General features: G+C 42.9%; 1 protein-coding gene across 2 annotated transcripts; it reads left to right on the forward strand.

Moving 5' to 3' along the window:
• The first annotated feature begins 4424 nt into the window (after positions 1-4424).
• Positions 4425-21794, forward strand: LOC307210031 (UPF0450 protein C17orf58 homolog). Of its 2 annotated transcripts, none has more exons than XM_079965570.1 (6): positions 4425-4577; positions 11268-11870; positions 16005-16085; positions 17052-17243; positions 18069-18255; positions 20353-21794. In XM_079965570.1, exons 1-6 carry the CDS (start codon positions 4514-4516, stop codon positions 20438-20440), a joined length of 1215 nt encoding a protein of 404 aa, XP_079821696.1. In that variant the 5' UTR covers positions 4425-4513; the 3' UTR covers positions 20441-21794. The 2 variants fall into 2 exon arrangements, with proteins under 2 accessions (XP_079821696.1, XP_079821697.1); XM_079965571.1 differs by having other exon boundaries at positions 4426-4577; positions 19228-21794.
• Positions 21795-22415: the final 621 nt, after the last annotated feature.

Below are 22415 nucleotides of genomic sequence, written 5' to 3' on the forward strand. Positions count from 1 at the left end.
CAATAACCATTAAACAGCACAAGGAATGATGTTTGTTTTATCCATTGCCTCTAGGCATATACACTTACACATTCAGCATTCAAACATATAACTTAGTGTAACCTCTCCACTGAGGATAAAGAAAGGTTTTTTTTTTTTTAATAAACTTGATTTACAAGGGGGTGGGCAGCTGCCTCCTTCCATCCCCCTTCTGGCTATCCCATGAACCTTTCCTCATAGGGGAAGCTTACAATCCCCTTTCACCAAAGTGTCATCACTTTCGGACTGTTGCAGGGTTGCCATATTTCAAAAAGTGGAAGAGAAAATCCACAGTTGTTGAGCTTTTTTCTCCCTGTTGCTTTTTTTTTTAGTTTTGGCCAAAGGTCTTGGGTTGGTTTTTTGTTTTTTTGCAAAATCGCAAAACAAATTGGGCTATTTTAGCAAAAAGTTACAGGGAACCAGGCAGAGGGCCTTCTTGGCAGTGGCACCCTCCCCATGGAATGCCCTTCCATCAGACAACAGGCAGATAAAAGAATTACACAACTTTCAGGAAACATATGAAAACAGCCCTGTTCAGGGAAGTTTCTAATGTCTGATATTTTATTATTTTTTATATTTTGCTGGAAGGCACCCAGAGTAGCTGGGGAAACTCAGCCAGATGGGTAGGGTATCAACAAAAATAAAACAATAAACGACTCTGCCAGCGCTGCTCTGCCGGCATGAGCTGCCGGACATCCGGATTTCCCCGGACAATAGCCAACATCCCTCGCGACCACACCGCTTGCTGCATCTGTATGTCCGGGAAATCCCGGAAGTATGGCGATCCGTCTGAAGACTTGGATAGTGCAAAGCCAGGTTACACACGTCGCTTGTGAAAATCATCCCAAAATATCTAGTCCCGAGGACCGCGGGGTCAAGCGGGAGACCTTCCACGTGTTGACAGGTCCCTCACGTGAGTCGACGCCGTCCCACGGCCAAGCTACGGTAGCCTGACATGCGCAGTAGAGCCTGCGGCTCCGGCGGTGGAGTTAAAGCCAGTCTGAAGCGCGAATCGAGCAGTAACGCAGGGAGGGCGTGGCTTATTGTCTCAGGGGCGGAAGACGAAGTCAGGAGAGGGAGGATGGACGCGGAGTGGGCGGAGCCACGCGTGTCCGGGCGGGGCCCTTAGAATGCGGCGCTCAGCTATTCTTGCCAGGTGACCCAGTGGCCTAATGGATAAGGCATCAGCCTCCGGAGCTGGGGATTGTGGGTTCGAGTCCCATCTGGGTCGTTCCTCGTTTTTGCGGCAAGGCTTTCAAAATTCACCAAGCGCTTCCAAGCAGCTCGGCGATGGCTTTCTGAGCCGCTGTTGCTGCACGCTTTTGCAAGCAGTCGCGCCGTTCCCTGCTGGACGCGGGCGCGGAGGTCTGTGGACCCAGGCTGCGGAAGGTACAGCAAGGGCTTGCAAGCTCTCGTTTGCACGAAAACGAGGGAGAAGTCTGATCAGGCCGGGTGGTGATCGCGCGCATCCTAAACACAACGCGATCTTGCGCCCGGAGAATGTGGGGCTTGAGGCTACAGCTGCAGACGCCCCATTAAATAAAGTGCATAGTATTGTGAATGGGAATCTAGAAAGCCATTGTGCAAGCAAATATCTGTTTGTTTTTTCGCAACCTGCTCGCGTATTTGCCTTGCCGACTTCTCTTGGGACCACGTATATGCAGAGCTGCTTCCTTTAACAAGACCTAGAACCAGAGCTGCCGACTTGAATAAAATATTTTTTTGGGGGGGGGGGGGTAAAGCCCCGCCCCACCTAAGTGATCACATGACACGCACACTGTTTGAATGGCAGTGTTCATCAACTTTTGGGAGGGCAGCCCCCTCTAATATTTTATTGGGGAAGGGGCAAAGGGACCCCAGCCCCTAGGAGCTCATAGCTTCCAACATTTCTCCGATGAAAATAAGGACGTCCCATTCTATAATACTATTTATATTATGGACTCTCCTTCCTTGGAGGTCTTTAAACTGAGGTTGGATGGTTATCTGTCATGGATGCTTTAGCTGAGATTCCTGCATTGTAGGGGGTTGGACTAGATAACCCTTGGGTCCCTTCCAACTCTTAAGATTCTATGATATCATCAGCCTTGAAGCTGCCATCCCATTCAGCAAGCAAACTTGCTTTATTGTCACATCTTCACATACTGCTGCTGGATGATCACCTTCCATTTGCCAGTTCACCTACTCCAAAGGGGGGAAAAGTGGGGGGGGGACATCAGACACTGCTGAATATCACAGCTGTTGCCAGCTGTGTTCTGCTGGGCAGTAGAAAAGGGTTTTCTCCTTGGCCTGCCCTTGTATCCACTCAGCTACCAAGTGCTTTTGTGACATCACGAGCAGTCTGCAGCCAATGGCGACAGCTGGGGAGGCATCATCCTAAACCAGTGTTTCCCAAACTTGCGTCTCCCGCTGGTTTTGGACTACAACTGCCATCATCCCTAAACTAGCAAGACCAGTGGTCAGAGATGATGGGAACTGTAGTCCAAAAACAGATGGACCCACATTTTGGAAACGCTGCTTTAAAGGAACTGGTCTAATCCATTCCAACCTACCACAACTGTGCGTATACCTCTAGTGATTTCAAGTGTTGTATGCACACACACACACACAGAGTCACACACACAATTTATATATATAGAGAGAGAGAAAGAGAGCGCGGAAACATCATAAAACTACATTTTTTGGAGGGATCCTTCCAGGGGTCGTAGGCCAGTGTTGGGCAGGGTCAGAGGCCCAGGGAAATGGAGCAACAACTCTTTATCTTGGTACTGTGGGCTCCATTCTGGCTGTACAAAAGGCCAGAGGTTTCCATGGCCCCAACACTTCTCAAGTCAATTTCATCATGCCCCATGAGTAAGTGGTCCTCTGCCTATCTTAGGACTGCTCAACACAGTCACAAGATGCAGCACACACACAAACCCCATTTGAATGGCAATGCCTATTGACTTGGGGGCTGGATTTTATTGGGGGGTCCTGAAGGGACCTCGGCCCTTAGGAGTTGCCTCCTATGGGTGTGGGGAATCTTTGACTCTCCAGATGGTGCTGAACAACCACTCTCCTCAGCACCAGCAAGCATGGTTAATGGCCAGGGATGATGGGAGTTGTAGTTCAGCAATGTCTCTGCACCTGGTCTGTTTGGGGAGAGTTCCTGTGGCGTTCCCTTGCTCCTTTCTGCATGGTGCCAGTATTTCATTCTCCTCCTTCTTTCGACTAAACCTCAGTTCAATTAATTTACTTTTTTGTTTTCCCTCTGTTTGCCAAGATAGCTCTTATATCTCCATTTTCTCTCGTCTTCCTCTTTATTCTGTTATTGGCAGCTGGAGGTACATCCCACAGCCCCAATGTTCCTCTTTCCATTCTTCCCATCCTCCAAAATCATGTTTCTACTCCTATATGGCTCCATTCTTCTCTGGCAGGCTGTTAAACTGTCACTGGTCTGTTAATAAATCCTTTCATCTCCATAAATGATCTCCCATAGCACTCAGCGGAAGTGGGATAACACTTTCCTTCTTTTTTTTTTGTATACGCCCCGTGATTCTAGTCCAAAGTGGTAATGGTTCTTTTTCAATATCTTATTTTTCTTCCTCTCCCGGTGAATCACATTTGATCTCTTATCTCCTTTCAATATTTCTTCAGCAGCAGCCATTAATCACCCCCTGTCTGTATTTCCAATTTTCTTTCCAAGTTTGAATATTGGCTCTGATTGTCTTCCTTCTTCTCTGCCAATCATTAATTATTATGGTTAATTGTAATATTCATTCCAGTTTGGCTTCTGTTTAAATTTTTTTAATGCTTTGGCAGTTTTCTTGATTCTTTTAGTCTCTTTTTTTCCTGTCCACCCCTCCCTGAATTATTTCAGGCCCTTGCTGCCATCGGAGGACCAGGGTTAGTTGGAGGAATATGCCCCTTGACAGGATTGCAGAGCCAGGCTGCTCCCAGGAACTGTGCCCTAAAGGTGGCCAAGAGACTGATATTGATTAATTGGAAAAATAAAAGATACGATACCCGTTAATTGACAGTTTGGCATCACTCGCAACCTCTGAATGGACTGCTACAGGGCACACACTTAGATAAATATGATAATATCCAGAAGGATTTTATACAAATACACTAGGCCATTAACCTTCACATAAGTATTAAGATAACAAAACTGTACCAATTTCTAGAAGAACGTGTGGGAATGTTGCATAGTGCATTTTTGCGATTTATTTTTTTTAAAATATGTGTCTTTGTTGTTCTTTCCCCCTCCCCTTTGCTTTTCTTTTTCTCTGTATTTCTTTTAATGGAAATCACTTCAATAAAATATAAGTAAATAAAACAAACGATGGTGATAATAATAAAAAAGCTGGGTCTTGCTCCAGGGAGTGACTGATTCCCGTTTCCCCTAAGGATGCCTCTCATTAGCATGAACAGGGGGAAGGGCCAAAAGAGAGAGAAAGGAAGAGAGAGAGAGAGACACTCTGGCTGCCTTGGAGTTTGGAAAAAGATTTCCTTCACAATGACATCCCCAGGTCTTTGGCTCCTGGGCTTCGCTTTGGGCTTCCCCTTCAGCTCTGGGGCAGGTAAGGTGTTGCCAGCAGCCGAGGAGGCCCCGCGGGGACAGACACGCACTCACGCGCTTCCCTGCCTGCTGCCCAACTTTCCCCTGCACCAGCTGCAGCCTTTCCCACAGACGCGGAGGGAATTCGCCTCACAGAAAAGTCGTGCAGCTTTTCTGAGCAAAGTTGTGGAGATTTTTATTATTATTATTATTATTATTATTATTATTATTATTATTAGCCAAAGTTGATGAGCTATTCTTACTATGATGATCCACAGTTATTTAGCTTTATTATTATTATTATTATTGGCCAAAGTTGATGAGCTATTATTATTATTATGATCCACAGTTATTTAGCTTTATTATTATTATTATTATTAATGGCCAAAGTTGTTGAGCTTTTATTATTCTTATTTCCCCCAAAAAATTATTGAGCTTTATTATTGCAGTATTATTATCACCAATGCTTTTTTCTATTAAAAAAATGTTTAGGGGTACTCTCATTTTGACTCAAGAAAATACCATTTTGTAGTTCAAATCGGGAAAAATAAATACAGTAAATGGACAAAAGTACAAAGATTCACAAAATATTTAGGGGTATGCGTACCCCTGCGTCCCCTCAGAAAAAAAGGACTGGTTATTATTGCCCAAAGTTGTGTTATTTAAATTATTATTATTGCTCAAAGTTGTTGAGCTAATAATAATAATAATAATAATATTCTTGCCCAAGGTTGTTGAGATTTATTATTGTTATTCTTATTGGCCAAAGTTGTTGAGCTATTATTATTATTATCATTGCCCAAAGTTGTTGAGCTGTTATTATTATTATTAACCCACAGTTGTTGAGGTTTTATTATTCTTATTCTTATTATTGCCCAAAGTTGTTGAGTTTTATTATTACAGTGGTACCTCAGATTACATACACTTGAAGTTACATACACTTCAGGTTACAGACTCCGCTAACCCAGAAATATTACCTCAGGTTAAGAACTTTGCTTCAGGATGAGAACAGAAATTGTGCTCCGGTGGCACGGCAGCAGCGGGAGGCCCCATTAGCTAAAGTGGTGCTTCAGGTTAAGAACAGGTTCAGGTTAAGTACGGACCTCCGGAACAAATTAAGTACGTAACCAGAGGTACCACTGTATTATTATTATTATTATTATTATTATTATTATTAGCCGAAGTTGTTGAGAATGACGTTTTTGAGATATGTTCATGGAAAATCAGCAAAAATGCCAACACAGGTTGCTGTATGTCCAGATTTTCACGGACATACCCCCGATTTCCAGCCAGACACTACTGCCGACTGCAGTATTCTGGCTGCGTCCAGAAGATTCCGGACTTGTGGCAACCCTCAACCCCCCCCCCCCCGAGCCTTGGGAAGGAACCTTTGCACCTGTGTGCACGCCTGAGGGAGAAAAACCTGTGCACCAGCATCTGGCCTGTTTGGGATGTTAATTTTGTGTGTGTGTGTGTGTGTGTGTGTGTGTGTGTGTGTGTGTGTGTGTATGGGTGTTTTTCTGGACTAGCGGCATAGAGACATCTAAATTATGGCAACTGGTGAGGTGGTGAGGCAACACTGTAGGGTTGCCATATTTCAAGAAGTAGAAATCCAGACACAAAGAGTTGTTGAGCTTTTTTTGGACACGACATACTTCTCGGTTCTGTTTGCGAAAACCCAGACAATTTGCCAATTTAAAATGAAAATCCTTGGGACCCCGGACATGTTCAGGGGGAAAACAGACATATGGCAACCTAGCGCAACAGTGGCCTACGGGATAAGCCTTTGAGGGACTATGACCATTTGTTCCTCAGGCTGGTGAGATAGTGCAGCGAATCCTTAACTTAAGCCTCCAGAGATAGGAGAGGAAGGGGGAAAAGAAGAGATAGATAAGAGAGAGAAAAAATTTGCAAAGGAGCTGCTTGACGCCTTCCCTAGCAACACAGCCTTCAACCGAGTGAGACCACTGGTCCATCTAGCCCAGTGTTATCTGCACTGACTGAATAGCTCAGTTGGTTAATAATAAATCATCATAATCATCATCATTATCATCCTATTATTTGTACCCCCACCCATCTGAATGGGTTGTCCCAGTCGCTCTGGGCAGCTTCCAACACACATAAAAACATAATATAGAACGTGGTGCTGATGATGCCAAGGTTGCAGGTTCTATCCCTGTATGGGGCAGCTGCATATTTTTGCTTTTTAAGGGGGTTAGACTAGATGACCGTCAGGGTCCCTTCCAACTCTATGATTCCAGCGTTTTGGGTGAAGGACATTCCCAGCCTTCCTGGAGATGCCAGGGTTTAAATCTAGCGCCTTCTGTGTGCAAAGCACACTCTGGCAATGAGGGAGGGCCCTTTCCTAGGCTGGTTAATTTAAGCTTTTCAGCCTCCCACCATTTGGAATTCTACATCCTGCATTTCCACTGATAAGCAGTGTGACAAAAACAACCCATTAAGGTTTTCGCTTTGAGTGAAAGAGGAGTCAAACAAATCTGAAACCTGCTTCATCCCTTGTGCTTGGCTAAACTTGCAGTCTTATGCATTCTTACTGGGGAGTGAGCCTCATTGAACTCTATACAGTGGTACCTCGGGTTACATATGCTTCAGGTTACATACGCTTCAGGTTACAGACTCCACTAACCCAGAAATAGTACCTCGGGTTAAGAACTTTGCTTCAGGATGAGAACAGAAATTGTGCTCCGGTGGCGCGGCAGCAGCAGGAGGCCCCATTAGCTAAAGTGGTGCTTCAGGTTAAGAACAGTTTCAGATTAAGAACGGACCTCCAGAACGAATTAAGTACTTAACCCGAGGTACCACTGTATAAGCAATGCAGGGAGCAAACAGTGCAAAGCAGACGGCTGTGCTCCAAGTCACCCATGTGCATTTTATTTAAAATTAATGTATTAAAATTATTCTCACACACAGATCCCTCCTCCTCCTCCTCCTAATATACATAGCTTAGTGACTATTTTAATATTCTGCAGTTTAAAAATGCTTTTATATAAAATAAAATGTGTGATTCTAGAATGAGGACGACGATACATCGTACACTTTGGGCATTCTTGCACTATGTTCATCAGTTTTGTGCGGGGAGGGGGACTCCAACAGGAAATTTCCCCAAGCCTGGCAGCAGCACTCATAGATCCAGAGCTCCTTCTGATAGAGAAAAGGATCCTGGAGGTCCAGAAAAGTATAAAGCAGAATGCCTGTCTTACATTCTTTTAGGTCAGAATTAGCTAGAGCAGATCAGGCAGAGTGAGTCATTGCACAAGAGGGGAAGAGCTGTAAGTGGAAATATAAAAAGAGCAACATTCGCCTTTTTATCCTGCCTTTCCTCAAAGGACCTCCAAGCAGCATGCATTATTGGCTACCTCCTGAAACAACAACACACATATAAAAAAAGTTCTGAAGATGCTTTTTTAAAAAAGCGTTTTTAAAAATACATTGAATTTTCCATAAGGCTCGCCATCGCCATCTAGTGTCACATTGTATATTGCACTTCAAACGTACTTCAAACGTTTTATTTGCAGCTTTATAGCTGAGTCCCTTGTGAGGTTAGGTTAAGCTGAGAGAGAAAGTGACCAGCCCAAGTTCACCCACTGGTCTTTGGAGCTGACCAGTATCATGCTCCTTTAAGCAGTCATGGCTTCTCCCAAAGTATCTTGGTTTAGCAAATGGTGGTTTGCTAAAAGTGCTGAGAGTTGTTCAGAGGCCCCTATTCTCACAGAGCTACTGTTCTCATAGTTCTCTGGGAAGAGGGATTGATTGTTAAACTACCCTGAGAGTGGTAGCTATGGGAGGGGGAACAGGGGTCTCCTAGCAATTCTCAGCACCCACAACAAAATACAGTTCCCAGGATTCTTTGGGAGAAACCACAACTGTTTAGTGATAAAACTGAAGAGTCCTAGGCCCCATCTGCACTAAGGAAAGGTCTATGATTCATTAGAACTCCCTGGGATGAGATTGCGGTGAAAGCCATGAAAATGCTTTTAAAAAAGTTTTGAAAAATACATTGAATTTTGCATTGCTCACCTTCGCCATCTAGTGTCACATTTGTATATTGCACTTTGCAGCCCATTTAAAACGCTTTATTTGCAGCTGCGTAGCTGAGTCCTGTGCAACCCTGAACTTTCCTTTTCGGACGGCATGCAGTTGGCTCTTGTGCATATGAACACTTAGCTCCTCTACGGTAAATGGGGCACCCGAGAATATACAGGCAGGAAAATTTTAATGTAAGCACCATCTGATAAAAGTACAACCCATTACATGACAACCTACCCCTTGGAATCACATGTGATGGACTAAAAAACAGAAATGGTGGGTCTGTTCAATCAAAGGAGTGCAGGGTGGGGAGAAATGGGCATGGTTAGATGGAAAAGCCACCACTTGGCCTGAAAGGGATTTTCCTCTCCCTTCATGGCAATGTTCTGCCTTCGCTGGCGGTATCAGGGCAATCTTTACTCTCACCAGCTGTGGTCATGGGAAAGAGCATGTCAATGACGATGTCAACTGGCAAGAGACTTCAGAACTGGAGTTAAATCAGCAGACAGAATCAACAGTGGGAGTTGTGAATATTTGTTTGAGTATCTTATGTGTAATATATATATATAAATTCTCTATATTGACAATCTAAATGTGGGAAAGAAGGGTTGGAATAATGCAGTCACCCACCCACAAACCCACAAACAATCCTGCCAGCGGGGGTGGGGGGTGGGAAAGCCCATTCTCCATGGAACCGGCATAAAACCAGGTCTGGGAAGTTGCCCGTTTTGTATCGCCAGCTTGTGGCAGTAACAAAATACAACTGAGAGCTCACCATCGTTGGTTTTTTAAGCTTCCATGAGTAAAAAGGTCAAACCTCCCTAATAAACTTTCCTCCTATTCAGCTGCTAAGAAATAGGCCGCCTGCTATTATAATTGTGCATTTTTTTTAAAAAAAACACAGTTGCTTATCTACGTGGGAAGGTTGAGTTAAATTACTTGTATGAAGTATTTTGAATTCAAGGTTGTTAATATGTCCAGTCAGAGAGTTAACTTGACTGTGGATAAACCAGTTTCAAAGCTTAAACTGCGCTGTTATTTGCAAGCTGAAAGGGGAATACATAAAAGTTGGTTTTGGAGACTGAGAATCCCAGAACTGAAGGTGAGGTGTTAAGCATTCCTTCTCGGAAATCGATCCAAGCAATGAATGGGGCTTCTGAATAAACACAGTTAGGATCAGATTGTAATTTGTAACAAACGGCAGATGGGACATTATAGTTTGGTTTTTAGGGTTCTCAGACAACTGCCTTTGCATCTTGGGGATCTAAATCTTAGGTAGAAGAATTATTCATCAATATGCAGAGCTGGTGACAGGGCTTAAGCAGAGCAGACGACATTGTCAACAGAGCTTCCTGTGGATGGGAAAATCAAATAGCCATGTTTGTCAGGGACTTTTAAACAATCGGACCAGGATGCAATGTGAACCCTGCTCCCCGGATGCTCCCTCGACATTCAGCATTCTTTTTTTAGAGAGGAGTTTGTTTATAAATCGTGCTTTTAATTTGTAACGAAAACAGGGGGGGAAATAATTCTAGGTTTCCATGCTTCCGCTTGTCCACAGCTGGGTTTTCTTTTTTTAAAGCACACAACGCAATACATTGTTCTGCAGCGCTGAGGCCTGAACTGGAAAGATGCTCGGCCAGCCTAACAGTTTCACCACAGTAGCAATTTAAAGTTATATGGAGGCTCTAAACAGGCTCCCCCAGTCTTGTGCTCCACTGTTGTCCAACTCCAGGGCCCTTGAGCATGGGCACTGCTGCCTGCGGATGATGGGAATTGTTGATCTGGAGACCCCAGATTAGAGAAGATTGCTCTAGGGCGGGAGAAAATAGACAAATGCCATTGAGTTTCTTCAGTGGCATTCATGGATAGGGTAGTGTTTTAGGAACTAGAATCTGGCACATAATCAAATGTGGCTGCTGAGACCTCAGGACAGCTGCCCTGATGTAGCAGCTGCCACTCAGTCCTGTTCTTCCAATGAGGTCCCTGACCAAAATACGCCACACAAGGAGAAAGAGGAGGAGGAAAAGGCCGGCTAAGAAGTGGCTGGTCTCCTTATGATTTGATTGTAGGATTTGCATTTATTATTATTGTTATTATTTATTGAATTTATATACCGCCCTATACCCGGAGGTTTACCAGATCCTTCAGAGGTAGCAGGACCATTTCAGCGGTGTACAGTGGTACCTCTGGTTACGCACTTAATTTGTCCCGGAGGTCCGTTCTTAACCTGAAACCGTTCTTAACCTGAAGCTCCACTTTAGCTAATGGGGCCTCCCGCTGCTGCCGCGCTGCAATTTCTGTCCTCATCCTGAAGCAAAGTTCTTAACCCGAGGTACTATTTCTGGGTTAGCGGAGTCTGTAACCTGAAGCGTGTGTAACGCGAGGTACCACTGTACAAACGTACTGCATGTAAAATGCTTAAAGGCAAATGCAAAGGAGCAGGGTAATCCCACGAACATCCATGAATCCCCCTTAACATCCCATTAGTCACCAACTTTGACTTCCACTAGGAAACTTAAATAAACACAGTTGTGCTCTTCTCCCATAGTATGTTAAGGCCTTGCCATAGAAGGGAAGAGTGATTGCTGCACCCATGGAACTTGGATCGTTGATCGAGTTGCATTTTAACCCCTCCCTCCCTCTCACTCTCTCTCAAATGCAGGGCCCCTGCCATATGCTGGAAAGTCTATCCAGCCGTTCAGCAAAGACATGTATGGGTCCATTGGCTCCACACCAAGTCAGAGTAAGTCTCCACTAGGAGGCGGCAGCACTGAGGACCAGACGCTGCCTCCAGAAGACCTGGGGAAAGGGAAAGCCGAACAGACGCACCTGCTGTCCCGGAAGAAAAAGGTCAAATATTCAGTAGAGAACCACACAGGTTTAAGGAAGGAGCCCATTCAGGATGCCAAGGGCTTCCCTTCCGAGAGCCGCCAGGAGAGCATTCTCCCCGCCATTAACTTCAGTCAAACAAACCGAATGCACACGGATAGGCTACAACTGAAAGCAGCCAACAGCATCTCTGCTTACTTCCGGCCCCCTGCCTATTCCCATCGCCAGGGTAGATTGCTGGCAGAAGCTCACGCTTTCAAGAACGCAGGGTCAAGCCCCGGGCAACGTTCTGGAAGTTTGGATCGCCTCCATCGGCCTGGCAAGATCAATCCCTATGACAAGCCCAGCCGTTCGCTCGGAAATGGCACCGATCCCTCTTGGCTCACAAACCGACAGGCATCAAGCTTGCCGTATCACCACAGTGTCTCAAAGAACGGTAAGGAAGCAGGGCTTTGCTGCTCACCTTAAGTCCATTTACAGCTTTAGGCGGCAATCCTAAACCCGCCCGCAACTAGCTTGGGAGTGCCACTGATTTTACTGGTGCCTACTTCCAAATAAGGGACGCGGGTGGCGCTGTGGGTTAAACCACAGAGCCTAGGACTTGCCGATCAGAAGGTCGGCGGTTCGAATCCCCGTGACAGGGTGAGCTCCCGTTGCTCGGTCCCTGCTCCTGCCAACCTAGCAGTTCAAAAGCACGTCAAAGTGCGAGTAGATAAATAGGTACCACTCCGATGGGAAGGTAAACGGCATTTCTGTGCGCTGCTCTGGTTCGCCAGAAGCGGCTTAGTCATGCTGGCCACATGACCCGGAAGCTGTACGCCGGCTCCCTTGGCCAATAAAGCGAGATGAGCACCGCAACCCCAGAGTCGGCCACGACTGGACCTAATGGTCAGGGGTCCCTTTACCTTTTTTACTTCCAAATAAGCATATGTACGATCAGGTTTTTAAGCTCAGAAGGTTGTGAGCCTTAATCGGACCTCCCATGTAAAACAGCTCATTCATTTTCAGTTTATTCTATTGGATAATAGCGGCTTCGTTTTCCCTAGCATTTAAATACCATGCACAATATATCCCACTGCAAGTAGTACGTATCATGGTAGCATCCGCCACTCCCAGTAGCAAATGCTGTAGTAAACGCTGATCAAATTAATGCTTTAAAATAGCCAGAGTAGTAAGTATACAAGCCGCTCGCTTCCTGCTTTTCATTTCAAAATAGCTGCGTGAACCCAGTACAGATCTGATCGTTCCCCACATACTTATGCATTTGTCAGCTTAAGGCCCATTTATTTTTGCAGGCCTTCGGAGCATAGCAGGAGCTGTCTATTTGTCTAGGACTCAGCTATCCAGCTGCAAATAAAACATTTTAAGTGTGCCTTAAGTGCAATATACAATGTGCAACTAGATGGCAATTTCTGTGCACTCTGGTTTCTGTCATGGTGTCCCATTGTGCTAGAAGCAGTTTAGTCATGCTGGCCACATGACCTGGAAAGCTGTCTGCGGACAAATGCCTTCTCCCTCGGCCTGAAGAGCGAGATGAGTGCCACAACCCCAGAGTCGCCTTTGAGTGGACTTAACCATCCAGGGGTCCTTTACCTTTTACCTTTATACGATTGCACAGGTAAACCATCAGGAAAACAAAACAGAGAATCTATATATGCAGCTGTGCTTGTTTGCTGTTAGTTTTCTGCCAGACAATGCAAGGCTTGAACACAGCCAACTAAGCTAATGGCTTCGAAAGGTCTGAGAAAGAATGAAATTGGCAAGGCTGACAATGGAGCAAACGAATGAAAAAACAACAACTAGTTGTTAAATGCATGATGACACGGGATTTGCTTCTTGACAAAGGTGTCTTGGCAGGCAACAAGCTTTACAATTACAACAGACAATTGAAAATTCATCTTGTTTTCTAAAACATATATTACCAGGAGAAATGAACTCTGGCTTGAATCCTGATGTTTTTTCTGTTAATGGAACAGAGCTCGTGGTACATAATACATTTCTACCCTCTACAGCCCCCTGCACTGTTTGTATATCTGGTCCCAGGGACTGGGCAACTATTGAGATTGGAGCAAGATATTCCACAAAGTTCTGTAGGTGGTGGAAATCGCTTCCCTCCTGTGCGAATGGAGGAACAACTTACATTTATGTGAAATTCAGTGGATAATTAAGAAGTCGAAAACAAACTTCATTGGGGAAGGGAGGGAAACCAACCAGAATCATGCTGCAATTGTTTAGTTCATATGCAAATTAAACATATGGATTTGGCAATTAATATGGGCTCAAGGTTTAGGAACAAAGTCTATGCTTGGTTTCAGCCTTTTGATAAGTGTTCTGTTAGGCATTTGAAAGTATTGTAAGGGTACAGTATTTTATATATATATATATATATATATATATATATATATATTCCAAATTTTTTATTAGTTTTCACAGTATTATAAACAAACAAACAAACACACAAAACAAACAAACATAAATCATAGCCTTATTGACTTCCTCGCTTCCCCTTGGTTGAATTTCATTGCATGTCCTTTTAACGTTTTCCAAATCCCAATTTTTATGAAATTTACCTTAAACATTAACATCCTTAGATCTTAACCTTATGGAATTAAACATATTAATTCATCACTTAACATAAATAAAATCCTAAGCCCATTAAGTATCTGCAAGCTGTTTACAGTTAGTTTAACTTAGCAAATTTAACTAAATAATCATTAAATTTATTCCACTCTTCCTGATACTCCTCCTCCTGGTCGCGGACTCTTCCTGTTAGGTCAGCTAGCTCCGAAAAATCCATCATCTTCATCTGCCATTCTTCTATTGTTGGTAATTCTTGGGTTTTCCACTTTTTAGCTAACAAAATACGAGCAGCAGTTGTGGCATACAAAAATAATTTAACATCTTTCTTGGGCAATTCCAAACCTGTTATTCCAAGAAGAAAGGCCTCTGGTTTCTTTATAAATGTATATTTCAACATTTTTTTCAATTCATTATAAATCTTCTTCCGGAAGTCTTTCACCTTGGGACAGGTCCACCACATATAATAAAAGGTTCCTTCCTTTTCTTTACATTTCCAACACATATTGTCACAATTATGATATATCTTTGCTAATTTTACAGGAGTCAAATACCATCTATACATTATTTTCATTATATTTTCCTTTAACAAAGTACATGCGGTGAACTTGACCCCTTTCTTCCACAATCTTTCCCAATCCTCAAACATTATATTATATCCTACATCTCTTGCCCAATCTATCATCACAGATTTAACTTGTTCATCTTTTGTATGCCACTCCAACAATAACTTGTACATTTTAGATAAATTTTTACCTTTAGTATCAAACAACTCCATCTCCAACTTAAATTTTTCAAAAGCAAAACCATTTTTCTTATCCAATTTATACAATTCATTGAATTTATACAATTCATTCAGTGATAAAGGGTACAGTATTATAAGCACTGAATAGCCACGGCCCCTGCTCTGAAAAAGCTGAAGCTGAACAAATTACTGCAGTGATTTCTTAATATGTTTTTTAAGCCGGAAAAGCAGCTGAAAATCTTAGTACAGGTACTACTTCTGGGTTAGCGGAGTCTGTAACTTGAAGTGTTTCTAACCTAAAGCGTTTGTAACCCAAGGTACCATTGTATCACTTTGAAAATGCTCACATACCCCTTAATTTTCCGTGTGTAGTTCGTGTGTAGTCTGTGAAATGACTCAACTGTAGCTATTTAAACACATTCAAAGTTCTGAAGGGATTGTGGAATCATAGAATTGTAGAGCTGTAAGGGACCCCAGATATCATCTAGTCCAACCGATTCTCTTCCTCAGCTTCCCACCCCTCCCTCCATCCCTACAGAATTTATTGCTCACACCCACAGGGAATCTTATCTTTTGCTCCACTGGGGAAAGCCACTGCAGCCTCTCCAGATTCTCCAACTCCCCTCTCCCTGTAAATGAGCCTTCTTTGGCTTCACGGGGAAAGGGGAAGGACGAAGCTCGCAGCTGCCACTCACTTTTTCATCTTTCTCTCCGGCTAAAGACCAGACATGCTGGGAGCCTCAATGATGTTCCTCTCCAGGCTTCAGCCTGGGCAGAAACCCTGCCTAGAAACCTTTAAAGTTCGCTTTTCAACTCAAGTTTCTCTGCTGTGTGAGATCTCTTGCATTTGGGTCTTCTGAATGCATCTGCACACATGAGAGTTTTTGTTTGTTCCAATATTTTTTTTATTTTTTTTTTGAGAGAGAAAATCCAATTAGTGCATCAGGTCAGCATTCTGATATCACAACAGGAGGTACTGGAAGTTTGGTGGCTGCTAGAACACCTTAGGAAAACGAATGTCTTTAGAGCCATTAACAAACTGGTCTGCTCCACTGCTTAGTTATAGAATCATAGAGTTGGAAGAGACCACAAGGGCCATCGAGTCCAACCCCCTGCCAAGCAGGAAACAGCATCAGAGCACTCCTGACATATGGTTGCTTGGGTAAGACAGGCTTCCATTCCTTCCTGCTACAGAGCTGCTCAGTGTTAACTTTCTGTACATCCATGGGACTCTTGTTCTTGCTCTAGATGCTGACAATACAGAGGTGTGCCTGACAGACTGCAGGAGGGAACATGAAGAGGTGGAGGCATTCTGCAGCAGCGAATTTGGTAAGATCACCCAGCTCCAACTAAATCGGTCATACTTCGGTTACATACAAGTCTTACTTCAAGCTTGGGGCAATTTCAGCAACTGTTTTCTAGCACTCCCAAAAGAGTTTTCTTTCTACCCAAGAGAGGAGTTGTCCCTCTTTCCAGAGTCAGGGCTAGCACAAGCCTCCAACTTACTTGAATGTTAACGTTTTATCATTGCCATTGATAACATTATAGTCAACCCCCAAAGGGCAGAGTAGAAATATAGAAACACATGGAAATACATTTCAAAGTACTCAGTAGTAGTTTTTTTTTCTCTGTGCATGTTCTTACAAAGTGCTCCTTGACATGCTTTTACTTTTGACCACCTAAGATACCACGGGAACCCCTGGGTTTCCGTGAAATGTCCCCAGGGGGTCAGGGGCCCCATCTCTTTGCCTTCCCCCAACTAATTTTTTTGACATTTTTGCATGGAAATATCACAAATATTATGGTCTGGTTTTTAGCATACCTAAAATCCTTTGCTTGTTAGGGGCTACCCCACAATTTTGCAACGTTAGTGCTGTTTGGATATTTATCCAGCGTGGGTACTGTAAAATGGCTTCATTTCTTCAGCAGATGGGAAGGTCACATCGAGACAGAAATCTGTTGTATTTGTGGTTTGCAGAGGGTGCAATTTATCAGGCTGTATTTTTGAATACCCACATATTCAAAAAACTCCCCCCCCCCAGGTCGGCCTCATATTTTACTATGAATAATGTATTCAGTTGTTGAATTAAACTCACCAATTGTAAATTTTTACTATTTTTATTAGTTCTAACTTTGACATTTTAATTAGTTTTTATGCTGTTTTTTATTGTGGTGAGCACTGTGCAGCGAACTTATATTGAAAAATAGTTTATAGAGTGTTACAAGCAGCTTCAAACAATTGAAAAATTAGTACCGGCTAGCTATCAATTACGTGCTCCTCTCTTTTTTTAAAAGTGGTGAATGGGATTGTTCATGATGTCATCATGGTTCATAAAGGAGCGAGTTTGGTGACACTGTTGGTGAGCAGCAATGGACTGTACAAGATAAATCGCCTGTACTTCACCCCTGATGGCTTCTTCTTACGAGTTCATATGATGGTTGTGGATACCTTGAACTGCAGTAAACCCTGTCCGGACTTTAAACTTGGTAATGTACCACAGCCTTTTCTCTTCTAACTCGGCCCAAGTCAGCAGGGCCAGGCAAGGAGAGAGAAAAGAATAAAATGCAGAAACAATGTGTTAATTTTTGCTAAAGAAACTTCCTAGTTCTTTTACAACAGTGTTTTCTGAACTTGGATCTCCAGCTGTTTTCATCATCCATCATCCCTGATCACTGGTCCTGTTAGCTAGGGATGATGGGAGTTGTAGTCCCAAAACAGCTGGAGACCCAAGTTTGGGAAACCCTGCCAGAAAGACGGGAAGCTGCCTTATACTAACTCTCCAGGGTTTCAGACATATTTCTCTCCTTGATCTACCTGGAAATAGATACCTGCAACCTTCTGCATGCAATGCAGATGTTCTTGCATTGAGCTACTTAACATTCCCGCCACAACATTCAAAAGCCACTCAAGTTGTGTATACAGTATTTTAGATTTTAATTACACCAATAGGTTGTTGTTGTTTTTTTAAAAAGTGTGAGGTTTCTATTTTCCCAAAGCTTCTTGAGTTAATCAAACTGAGCTTGTTGCATATGGGATTAGGTAATGAATGACAAATGGCCCTTGCAGTTATGGTCCCCTGGCCTCAGCTAATGCAAGTTAGACACAAGTGCTATTAATATGGGGTCCCTCAACTCGGGTTTTAAACAGGAAGATGGAATACGGCTGAAGACTTGGTTGGCGATGCCAACCTCTCAGGCATTAATTAACCTTATAATCAAGTTAACTGTAAAATGCAGAACCTCAAAATGTGCCCTGCACCACGTTCACTGCCGAACATCCAGAAGGCACCCATGATGCTTGCTGTTTTGCAGGAAGCAGATACATAATGATGGGTCAGATCTACCACAGGAGAAGACAGCTGCCGGCAGTTCTGCAAGAGCATGTCAGAGGGCACCTGAGGCCAGGAGACGGGCTGCTTTGGAGGGGCAACAGCTACATGAAAAGGTTCAACAGAAGGCGGCATCAGAAAGTTCAACAGGCAGCTCACACCAAATGTGGGTGAGGATGTACAGCTCCTCTGGGACTGAAGCAGGTTTGCAGCTGTTAATTAGAAGCAGCCATGGCTTTTCCAGCTTCTCTGGAAAAAAGAGTGGTGGGAGGTTTTTTGTTTCTTTTGCTGTGGCACCCTAGTGACTAACCAGGTTATTGAGACATGAGCTTTCATTGGCTTCAGTAATCTACCAGCCAACACAAAATCCACAACAAACCTGTTTGCATCTCAAGATTGAGCTGCGGTTCTGGAATTCGCTACTGTTAATGGTCAACGCATGCTTTGAGTTTCTTACGCCCTTTCCTGTTTATAATGTACTTTCACAACGGTATTTCTACCCGTCTCTAACCATAGTCCCTTCAGTGGATTACATATTTCATCAAAACTAATTATTTTCATCTCCTGGGCAAGTTTCTACAGGTGCAAATCAACATGACAAGAACAGTTCTATGCTGAAAATGATGAAACGTGATAATATAGGCACACTTGCTTCTTACCAGGCATCTTCCAGGTTGTGGTCCTGAATAATTTCATTCTCAATTCTTAAAATTAAATCAAGTTTAGGCATCTAGCTATTCCAATTAGCTCGCCTGCTATGTACTTTGCTTGATCAAAACTACGATTTGTTATTATCCAAACTCTGCAATAAACAGCATAGGAAATGCGAGCAGTCTACAAAAACCTCTCAAACGGAAAATCAAATGATGGCTGAAGTTGCCAGCAATATGCATGCTTCCATGAGAAACCAACAGTTTTGGGCATTAATATTGGGGAGTTCGCGTTCTTAAAATATGATACATTCTTTGGCACGTTCAGAAATGCATGTGATTAAAAATAAACAACGTATAGAATTTTAGCTACAAGTAAACCTGCTTATGGAATTGGGCTTTCCCAATTCCACATCCCACTATAGTACTTTGGAGAGTGGGTTTTTAGCACAAGCCATGCCATTATTTACCTTCCTTTTTGCTTGTTAACAGAAGTAATTTATGGTGGGAGTTTCTGCTGACCTGAGAGTACACAAAGCTTATGCAGTCATATTCATCCTCAAGTTCAAATTTAATAGCCACGAACTAAGCAGAACATTGGGTGAATGTTGTAGCTCTCAGGCCAGAAGGTAAGTGTCTTTTGTTAATAGATATTTTCCCCCAGGCAATTGTACAAAGAAATTAGGCACATATAAATCATAAGCAAAAATGCAAAGAGTTACCTGCTTTAGGGGCAGTTTCACAACTGATCTCACAAAGGCAACTGCCTTATGTAGAAAACAATGCATTCAAACATTTTGAGGAAACATTGAGAGTTGATAACTGAATGTTTCAAGAAAACTAGGCCTATGTTCTCAACAACAGCAATGTCTCCAAGATGTAGTTACTATTAAGAGAAAGCAATATTGTTATCAGAATGGTCCAATTTAGTAACAGGGCATATGTATGCAATGGGAAAAAATGCAGCTCTTCGGCTCAAGTTTCAGAAGGAAAAAAAAGACTGCTTGATGAGAGATGGAAAGGGAATGGAAGGCTTCATAAGCACTCTCTGCCATTGTAGGGTTTTGGCGTTTTTTAAAAAAGCTCTGACTGGAATTACCTAGGAGAGCTGCAACCTTATACCAGCAAAACAATTCAGAAATGTCTCCTCGTTAGATCTGTCATGATTTCATAACAGGTTAATGCATTTTATTAATGGAAGGAAAGGAGTTGGTTCAGATTGTGTGGGGAAATGGCACACTTACAATCAAGATGTCAGAATTGAATTTTTTCCAAGATATCTTGAATGAAGGCATTTTATGTTGTCAAAAGGAGACTTCCTGGCAGCAGCCCAGACCAGTGGGAGGACAGGGGGCAGCCTGCATACAACTATTCCCTACATTTATTCCATTAGACTATTTTCTATAATTAACCTAAATCTAAATGCCTACGATGCCAGATTTCTTCCATTACCAGCGGAAAGGATGAGCTGTTATAGGACCAGTGTAGTTTTAAAACTTGCTTCCTAGAAAAGACGAATACCTATTTTGATTATATCAGTATGAGGTAGCTATTAATGTACCTGTATTAAACTAATGATAAAAATGATGTTCAGAGACCCTCTTAATTGCTTTGCAGAGCTTGCTGCTTTGGAGAGCTTAGTTCTACTTCCATGGCATTTTATTATTGTGTGTGTGTGAGAGAGGTCTTTCCTAAAGCCTCATGACTTCATGACAGAGGTGAGATTTGAACTGGGGATTTCCTGTAATGCAAGCGCTTGGTACAATCCTATACACTAAAACACTTAGTAAATCCTCTAGGACAGACTTCTGAGTATACACGTTTAAGATGTGTGTATCTTATTCCTAACATTTAAACACTCCGATAAGGATTAGTGCTACATGTACTGAAGTTTGGTGAAAGCAGACTTGGTGAAGAGAATAACATTAAAATGCATCAATAGCTGGCGAACTCAAACCCCTTGCTTTATCTGAAATGTTTGGCTTTTGTGTTTATTTTCTTTGGAAACGCAACTCAACAGATTCCTTGTTTACAATACTCTGCTATGTAAACTTGTAAAAGCATCCGAAACTCCAAATGTATTCTTACCAGCAGTTTTGAAAATGCTGTTTTGCATGATGTGGTAAGAACAGGTAAACTCCCCTCATTTCTGCCTCTCGATTCCTGTTATGAGTCAGAAAAAGAAAGGAGTGACATCTCTGTCCATATCGACCTCTGTAAATTTCTTTGGAGAGTAGTATCCCCCTTTTAACAGTATTAGTTACCTTCCTACGTAGTCAGGCTAATATGTCTAATGGTACATGTCATCAAAAACTATGGTGAAATATAGTTGCTTTTCTTCCTGGCTTTTAGCGTATTGTCATGAGATAAATACTTGAAAACACTGGCTGCATTTCAGCTTAGGTTTGTTCCCTTTCTGTGAAAAAGAAAACTCTGGTTGTACTTAAACTTACCTTTTGCCTCCCAGCGGTATCTAGATTGGATTCTTGTCCCCACAGTAACTAGTTCACTTTGGGTGTGTTTACATAGTATGTTCTTCCAAGATGTAACCACTTCTACCTGCTGCGGGACTGTGCACTGAGAAAAGGAGCTAGCATACTATCCAAAGTTCACGACACAGTAGTTATATTTATTATGAGTAAAACCCCACCAAATGTCATTAATAAAACTCTGGAAAATGTTCCTGCGGATTTACATGCCAATTACTAAGAAGAGAATTACTTCAAAGTAAAATAAAATTTAGAAGTGCTGTTGATGTGAAATCAAAAGTAAGTCGTGCTCCACTAAATGTAACAGAACAATGGCTGCCTCTGGATGTAATGTTAAACCATGATTTAGCACTAAAAGGACAAGCCTAGCCTCCTCCTGGGCTCTCCTGCCATGCAGCTAAGGTTTTAAATTAACCAAGGCTTCAAGTGTTGTCCAAACCAAGGATCATGGTTTAACACGAATTGTGCTTACCTTCAAAACTAAGAACTGCAAACCGTGGGTTATGAAGTGGGCCTGTTTAACCATAAAGGTAAAGGGAGCCCTGACCATTAGGTCCAATCATGGCCGACTCTGGGGTTGAGGCACTCATCTCGATTTATTGGCTGAGGGAGCCGGCGTACGGCATCCAGGTCATGTGGCCACCATGACTAAACCGCTTCTGGCGAACCAGAGCAGCGCACGGAAACGCCGTTTGCCTTCCCGCCGGAGCGCTACCTATTTATCTACTTGCACTTTGACGTGCTTTCGAACTGCTAGGTTGGCAGGAGCAGGGACCGCCATAGTTTGTGTGAAATTATGACCCTCGGGTTAACATTGATCCAGAGTTAACTATAAGCAGAAGCAAAAGCTTCCAAATTTCTGCTCTCAGCCATGTGGAAGGGTATGCGGTAGCCCAGGAGGCTAGGCTTATTCTCAAAGCTCTAAAACATGATTTAGTGCTATGTCTGAATGCAGTCAACCTTTGAGATTGGTAAAATAAAATGGTTGACTATGCAACTTAAAACATGCATTTTTGTTTAAAAAAATGTTTAAGAGACCAGTTGCATATGGTCATTGCTTACAGTGATCATTCATTAAAATCCACTAAATGTTGTGTTTTGCCACAGTGGTAGAAATGTTCTGCAGCTGTTCAAAGCCAAACCATTCCAACTTGAGACTCCATAAATAGGCCCTAACCCGTCACAAAACAA

This window comes from Podarcis cretensis (genome assembly GCF_951804945.1).
Source record: "Podarcis cretensis genome assembly, chromosome: 2".
NCBI lineage: Eukaryota > Metazoa > Chordata > Lepidosauria > Squamata > Lacertidae > Podarcis > Podarcis cretensis.

Excerpts from the sequence above, each read along its gene's own strand:
- LOC307210031 (XM_079965570.1), top strand. The coding sequence starts at position 4,514 with ATGACATCCCCAGGTCTTTGGCTCCTGGGCTTCGCTTTGGGCTTCCCC. Across the intron at positions 4,578-11,267 it reads CCCCTTCAGCTCTGGGGCAG|GGCCCCTGCCATATGCTGGA; the intron begins GTAAGGTGTTGC and ends TCTCAAATGCAG. Across the intron at positions 17,244-18,068 it reads CTGTCCGGACTTTAAACTTG|GAAGCAGATACATAATGATG; the intron begins GTAATGTACCAC and ends GCTGTTTTGCAG.